Source organism: Lygodium microphyllum, chromosome 29 (assembly GCF_053477565.2).
Source record: "Lygodium microphyllum isolate KBCC chromosome 29, Lygodium_microphyllum_v1.1.10, whole genome shotgun sequence".
Lineage (NCBI taxonomy): Eukaryota > Viridiplantae > Streptophyta > Polypodiopsida > Schizaeales > Lygodiaceae > Lygodium > Lygodium microphyllum.
This window is the reverse complement of record NC_141163.1, coordinates 32,017,677-32,025,130: the sequence shown is the minus strand read 5'-3', so window position 1 is coordinate 32,025,130 and position 7,454 is coordinate 32,017,677. Positions and strand designations below refer to the sequence as shown.

Genomic DNA, 7,454 nt, shown 5'->3' with positions numbered 1-7,454 from the left:
TACATAAAATACATGCTTTGTAGAGCGCTCACACAAGGCATGGGGGGAGATTGCACCCAATTGGTCTCTTGTTCATGTCGTTCATGCTTTTTATCTTGAATTTTGTGCAAAAAGTAGAGTTCTATTGTTCTGGGGACCTTCCGGCATTCACTACGCGAGTGTACAGCATCCGATCTGCGCACCAAAAACTAATTTGTGGGATATGTCTTATGGCACTTGAGATTGTTCTTGCAGTGGAAAAAATCTCTCACTTTCTAGGCAATCATGCATTAATTGTTGTACAAAATGACATGTGACTCAACTTTGATGGTGTTGCACTATGCTTCCACTATATGCATTTCTAGATATCATCTTTCTGGTTTAGATAATGTCATATGACAAATGCCAAAAGGGACACTTTGTGTCGTGCTTGCCAAAGGGTCATGAAATGTGACTTGTTAGGAGGACAAATAAGACTACACTTAATTTTCAACATATTGCAAAAAGAAGAAGAAGAAGACAATGAAAAACTCTCTTTTAGATTCACAATATTGAGTACAAAGTAGTAAGTTTTAGAGCAAACCTTCATGCTTGATAGTAGACAAGTTAAATTATTCCAGAGTGAATAGCATAACAAATGCATATACTTCTTTCCTTATTTGTAGACTTCATCAAGTGCCTTTCTATTGCTTGATTTTGAATAATATAAAAATACCGATGAAAAGGCTTGAAGTTTAAAAGGTTTTTGGGTAGGGCCTAGTAGTGCTTGTGAAATTTTTTTCTACCAGTTAGTCAAAATAACAAAATAAGGGCATTTCCCAAAGTGAATTCTAGCCATTCACATACACTAAAATATCAATTTCTAAATTCTATTAGTGGGGCTTAGGCTCTTCAAAAGGTTTTCTAATAGTGCATACAAAAGAAGACAAAGACAAAGAAAAGAGGATGAAGACATATTTGGTTTCACATTGCAGGAAGAATGCAAAGAGAGAATCTTTTATGATTCTCATTCTTGGTGTCCATATTGAGAGAGAGTGCTTGTGCACACTTAAAAAAAACTATTTTTCCAAAAAGTGAAAACCTTTTTATCAAAATTTGAAGAGGTAAATTGCATATATTAGAATGTTTTCATACTAAATTTCTTTAGAATTTGAAGATTTTCTCACCTCTTAGCATATGAGAGAGAGAGAGAGAGAGAGAGAGAGAGAGAGAGAGAGAGAGAGAGAGAGAGGGAGTGTACACATATGAATTTATGAAAAACTTGTTTCCCATCTAATGGGAAAATGGAAAGGGTTGAAATGTGGCCGATTTTTCCAAAAAAACATTAGCAAGTTTTATAACTAAAGAGTTCAAAAAAGCCAATTTTCATAGATAGAAAGTTGAATTTCAACCATTTTTTTGAAAATCCAATCAAGAGAAATACATTAAACGACATTTGAGAGAGAGAGAGAGAGAGAGAGAGAGAGAGAGAGAGAGAGAGAGAGAGAGAGAGAGAGAGAGAGAGAGAGAGAGAGAGAGAGAGAGAGAGAGAGAGATCTTTGGAAAAGGGAAAAGTTTTTATATGGAGGCTTCTTATCGAGGGTCTATCCATAGGAAATATATTGTGTGGTCACAAGATCTCCTGTGGTAGATGTGCCTTATGTACTACATGCATTGAGACTCTTGTTCATCTTTTTATATCTTGCCATAGATGTGGGATTTCATTTCCTAAGTGTAGACTTTAGTCATATGTTAGAGGACAATCCTCCTTTGGGCATGATGCCATCCATGGTCATTTCATAGCCACAACATCCCTGCCTCTTTCATTTTTTGCGTCGGACTCTTATTGTTTGTGGTCATGTGGGCCATGTTTGAGGACTGCTATTATTCATGATCACACGGGTCGTGTTTGAGGATTGTTCATTTTCATTTTCTGCATTCATGGTCATGTGGGCTGTTAATATGGCAAATTCCTTCCATGTTTTTGGGTGGTATGATCCTTGGAGAGGTGGCTCCTCCACGGTGGATATAATCTGCATGGCCCTGGTTGTGACTTGTTTGTGATCCTCTTCTTCTATTCTTGCAACCTTGTGTTCTTATAGCCCTTTTGCTCTACGTGTATTTGCTACGTATCTTTGAGTGTGCTTGGTTGGCCATTCGCTACGTGTATTTCCGACGCAACTTCGAGTGTGCTTGGTTGGCCATTGGCTACAGAGCTTGTTTGGCTACAGCCTCTAAAGGACCTCTGGTAAAAACTTCAATTGATTGATTCAAACTTCTTCAGGAAAGACAGATTGATTTGGAAAACATGTGCAAAACTGCAAAGTTCAAACTTCAAAGAGAGATGACGTCATTACCAAAAAATATCTGACAAGGATCACACATGCGTCAAACACGTGCGAAAAGCGCCATGAAAGATGACTGTTAAGGGGCCAGGACAATGTACTAGCCTATGTGGCTCACAGAGAGAGAGAGAGAGAGAGAGAGGTAAGATGTAAGTCAGAAAGGAGTCTAGTCTTGAAGCTGAGAGACCGAGAGAGAGAGAGAGAGAGGAAGAGAGAGCATTGAATACCGACGACTGTGTGTAGTTATGTGCTCTGCTTCTAGTACGCACACATAGCGAGAGAGAGAGAGAGAGAGAGAGATGGCCACCCCTTCCCCTCCCACAGCAGATCTCACCCCTCCCCCTGCTCCCAGCCAGCAGCTTCCCCTCAAGGACATCCCCGGTGGCTATGGCTTCCCCTTCTTCGGTCCCATCAAAGACAGACTCGACTTCTTCTGGTTCCAAGGTGAGAAGGAGTTCTGGTCCAGCCGCGTCAAGAAATACAACAGCACCGTCTTCCGAACCACTGTGCCGCCTTCCCCGCCCGCCTTTCCTTCCAACAAAGTCATCATGCTGTTGGATCAGAAGAGCTTCCCAGTCTTATTTGACAACGACAAGGTATACCATTGACTGTTTGTTGCATATAATGTTCCTTCACTTTGCTTGCCCTGCAATTGTCATCCGTTTTGTAAGCCTGGTTAGGCTTACCATGGCATTTTGACAGCCATGGAACTACAACCACCGTGTGTCTTACTGCGATGCAAGTTACATGCAGGACGATCCCCCGTTCATACTTATTGAATATGGGACTAAGACTAAAGCCAATGCATATAAATTGCTTTCATGCTCATGTATCTGATTCAAGCCAAGGCAGGTATCATGCTAATCCAGTTTCTAGCTTGTTTATCTATGAAACAGATGGACCAGTGTGCAATGACCATTGTGTGTGGATGCATGGATGCATCAGCGTCTTCATGACACACGTGTTCCTTGTGTGAATATGGAACTAAAAGTAATTGCATTGAGATCTCTGCTTGGCTCATGTAACTCATTCAGGCTTGCAGATGACATGCAACATCATACCAACTCAGTTTCAAGCATGACTGTCCATGCAAAAGACGAACTAAGATCCAATTGGGACGACTTGTTTGTCGAGTTAGTAGCATGGAACACATCAGTTCTAGCTCACAACCATTTTCTTTGCTAACCAGGTTTACAAGAAGGATGTTCTCCTTGCGAATTACATGCCTCACACATCATTCTATGGAGGTATACGGCCTTGCGTATATCTCGATCCTTCTGAAGAAAGACATTACAAGCTGAAATCATTTGTACTGGATGCCTTGAAGTCCCTGGCAAGCAAGTGGGCACCTGAAATGCAGAAAGCAGTAACTGAGGTCTTCCCTGTGTGGGAAGAAAAACTGAAACAGGCCAAGGGTGAGGGGAAGGTTGACATATCAACTGAAACAGGCCAAGTTGCACTCAATGTTCTAATCAGAACATTTTTTGGAAAGGATCCTTCAAAGGGGGGTCTTACCCCTTTACAATTCATGGCATGGTTGGGTCCTCAGCTTGTTCCCATAGCCAGCGTTGGCCTGCCACACCTGTTTGAAGAGTTAGTACTACACAATTTCCGAATCCCCTTCCTGCTTGTCTCTTTCTTCTACAAGAAGATAGAAACCTTTGTCAGGAGCAATGGAGGAGAGTTACTGGATCTGGCAGTGGAGAAGTATGGCATTGACAGGGATGATGCTCTGCACAACATCATCTTCTTCCTGGGGTTCAATGCATTTGGGGGTTTGATGCTGCTACTCCCATCGATAGTGAGCTATGTGGGGCAGGCAGGGCTGGAAGTGCAAGCAGAGATGGCAAAGGAGGTGAGGGAGGCAGTATCAAGAGAGGGTGGATCAATGACTGCGACTGCGATACGGGCAATGCCGCTTATAAAATCGGCGGTGTACGAGGTGCTGAGGATGTCACCACCAGTGCCATACCAGTATGCCATAGCAAAGGAAGATCTAGTGGTGGAATCACATGATGCAGCGTATCAAGTGAAGAAGGGGGAGATGTTGGGGGGGTGCCAGCCCTATGCAGAGAGGGATGGCAAGGTCTTTGAGGACCCAGACACATACAAGGCAGACAGGTTTGTGGGAGAGGAAGGGGAGGAGAAGCTGCAGTATGTGTTGTGGGGGAATGGGCCTGCGAATGGAGAGGCCTCTACCAAGAACAAGGCTTGTGCTGCCATTGATGTTGTGCCCCTTCTCGGTCAGATCTTCCTGGCCACTTTCTTCCTTTACTATGACTCCTTCACCACCCTTGAGCCTGTTGCCAGAGGCCAAAGCACCTCTTACTACCTCTCATCTCTCAAGAAGAAGATGGATTGAGTGGATTGAGTCCCTGCTTCACTTGTTTGTGCTGCCACAAATCTGAGTGGCCCAAGTCTTTGTCAAGCATCACATAAGTGTATTGATAACAATTCTGCCATTTCATGTAATTCTGAGTCAGTAAAAGCAAGTGGAATAATGGAGGAAGCATGGTATTCGGTAATGGTGGCCTTAGAAAGACAATTCATCAACAATTTGTATGTCTACGTTTACTGCCCAAACATCCAAATTTGGTTAGAAAGTTTCTGGTAATGTTCCTTGATGCACACCATCCCTTTTTTATGTCATGTGAGGGTATGATGTAACAAGTGCACGAAACCAAAGGACGCATATCACAAGGACCCGCCAGAAGGGACGTGCATTTTGTACAAGAGATGGATGGATGAGGTAAAAAGTAGAAGGGGGTGAAATTGCATAATAAAAGGATTCTTGCAGCACAAGGTTGGTGATAGGATATAATTACATCGAGAACATCATTTGATAGAATATACACAAATGAAAAGGTGGCAAAAGATGTAAACTTTGTAATTACTTTTTCCTTTGAAGAATTAACTAAAAAAGGTGGCACTCAAGTATGCATACCTCCCTTTTGATTTTGTGACTCATCACCCCCTCATTCCTAAGTTGGTTGTTCCCCATTTGGTAAATAAACAATTCACCCCTCTAGGGAGACATGAAAGTAAGTTGAATATCCCTCTAAGGAGAAAGTAAGTTGAATATCCCTCTAAGGAAACATGAAAGTCACTTGAGTTGAATATATCCCTCTAAGGAAACATGAAAATAAGTTGAATATGTCTATGCAATTATATTTGTGGTATGATTGACTCTATCTTGTTGATAGCCCACAAAAGACTTTTGACATAAAAAAACCTCTCATAAGCATCGGCAATACTATCTTTACTAGATTTAGGCCACCCACGATGAATGTTGAGAGTTCATTATTGTCACACCCTCTTCAACACTAAACTTATAATCGCATCTTAAATCTTCCAAGGTTCTTCATTCATGCCTCCATTTATCTCTTGATAGGCCTTGCTCACATTTTATAATGCGGTGGAGTCTAGCATCATACATTACCTTTTCAATCCTTGGTGGAAAAAGGTATTTGAGTTGAAAAGTCAGTTGGATGGACACAAATAGGAACGTCAGTTGTAGAAAAGCTACCTTTAGATATTTTAAAGGGCTAAAGTTTCACAATGTCCTTTAAACATGAATATGAAATGTTTGGATTAAACATTCACATTGTCCTTAAAGAAATCAACAAACCTTTGGCTTAAAAGATTTCATAATAATTACTCATATTCTCTAACTCTCTCCCTTCTTTCACTTGTTGGAAAAAAGGTTTTCATAAATGCAAGAGGGAACCCTTGTGTGATTGTAAAATTGATGTATGTGAACAATGAACACACAGCTTGATTGCACAACAAACAAATGAAGTGATCCAATTTTTTCTATATATTATTCTAAGCTTTGATTTGGTGGTCCAAACCAACCCATCAAAGCACCATTTGTCAGCTTGAACATGAAAAGGTTTTGACAATTTTTTGTACACTTTGAATAAAGAATACACAATATAGAAAAATACAATAAAATAATTTGTTGAAGTTCCTTGATGGGAGTCCAAATGGCTAAGAAGAGTGTACGTAAGGGCAAAAAAAATGGATCCTATTATGAAATGAATAGGCCAAGATCTTGAAAAGTTACAAATTGAAAATAATGGGCCGCCTCATAAGTTGGAAATAAAAGTCTCAAGTTGAAGAAGACTCTTTTTGTTTGCTCAGCCCAAGTAACAAGCACGTTTCAGTCTTCTTTATGTAGAGAATTCAATCTTTTAAAATTCATGTCCTTCTAGTTGATAACTTATTTCCTCTCCTTTAATGTGCAGCTTCTAGCATTGCAACTCAAGTCTCCAACAACTGATAACTGTTATGTATGTACCAATACATCATCATCTTTGTCCATGTGAAAATGCCACTTTTTGCTAGGTGTGCGGGCAAATATGGAAGTTGTATCTAGGTTGCATTTCATTAAAATAGGCTATGTGCACACATGCATGTGTGCATGCCTTGCAATGACTTGCACTTTTGCATGGGTGGGAGATCCCAATTCCATAATGCCATGCATTGTCTACCTTCACCATATCATGCATTATCTTTCTCTAGCATTTATAGGGCATGGAACATAGACTAGGTTGATCAAATTAGGAAAAGCCCTTTGTTTTGAGCCTCATGTATCAAGCTATACACATGGAAGTTGCATCTAGGTTGCATTTCATTGAGATAGGCTACATGTTTTCAATTAATGGAGGTTGTATCATTTTCCATTGCAATGTGCCAAAGTGTCTTTAAATGGACTTCTCCTTCATCCCAATTTTATAAAATTGTTTATTATAACCCCCTAGCAAATAGAAAGGTCCATGTATAAGAGTGTGCACGAATGTTTATATATGTGTCACCGTAAAATAGCATATGAGAGAGAGAGAGAGAGAGAGAGAGAGAGAGAGAGTTATATTAATTGTTAATAACTCTAGAGTGAGGTAAAAGCCTATGGAGTTGAGATGTCCATCTTACTTGGACCACCTCCCTCTTCATACACCTTAACTATCAATAATATTGTTGTAAAGGCTTTGTGCTCATGGCACTCAACTTCGTCGAATAATTTTCTCGATAAGTTGAGTACATGAGATCTATGAAGACTTACTAATAGTTTCAAGCTGTAACCATGGCATGAGATTTTGCACACCTTGATTATTTGGTGGATTATTATTTTTGATTGGCACAAATGGGGCT

At 40.4% G+C, this 7,454-nt stretch overlaps 1 protein-coding gene across 1 annotated transcript; it reads left to right on the top strand.

Annotated features, from left to right (window-relative positions):
* The first annotated feature begins 2,457 nt into the window (after nucleotides 1–2,457).
* Nucleotides 2,458–5,105, top strand: LOC148010505 (allene oxide synthase 1, chloroplastic-like). The gene is made up of 2 exons (XM_087671612.1): nucleotides 2,458–2,899; nucleotides 3,493–5,105. The coding sequence occupies exons 1-2, from the start codon at nucleotides 2,603–2,605 to the stop codon at nucleotides 4,663–4,665; spliced, it is 1,470 nt and encodes a 489-aa protein (XP_087527738.1). The 5' UTR covers nucleotides 2,458–2,602; the 3' UTR covers nucleotides 4,666–5,105.
* The last annotated feature ends 2,349 nt before the right edge of the window (nucleotides 5,106–7,454 follow it).

Bases quoted from the DNA above. Each gene is read 5' to 3' on its own strand.
- LOC148010505 (XM_087671612.1), top strand. From the start codon at position 2,603: ATGGCCACCCCTTCCCCTCCCACAGCAGATCTCACCCCTCCCCCTGCT. The intron at 2,900-3,492 runs GTATACCATTGA...TTTGCTAACCAG, and splicing joins TCTTATTTGACAACGACAAG to GTTTACAAGAAGGATGTTCT.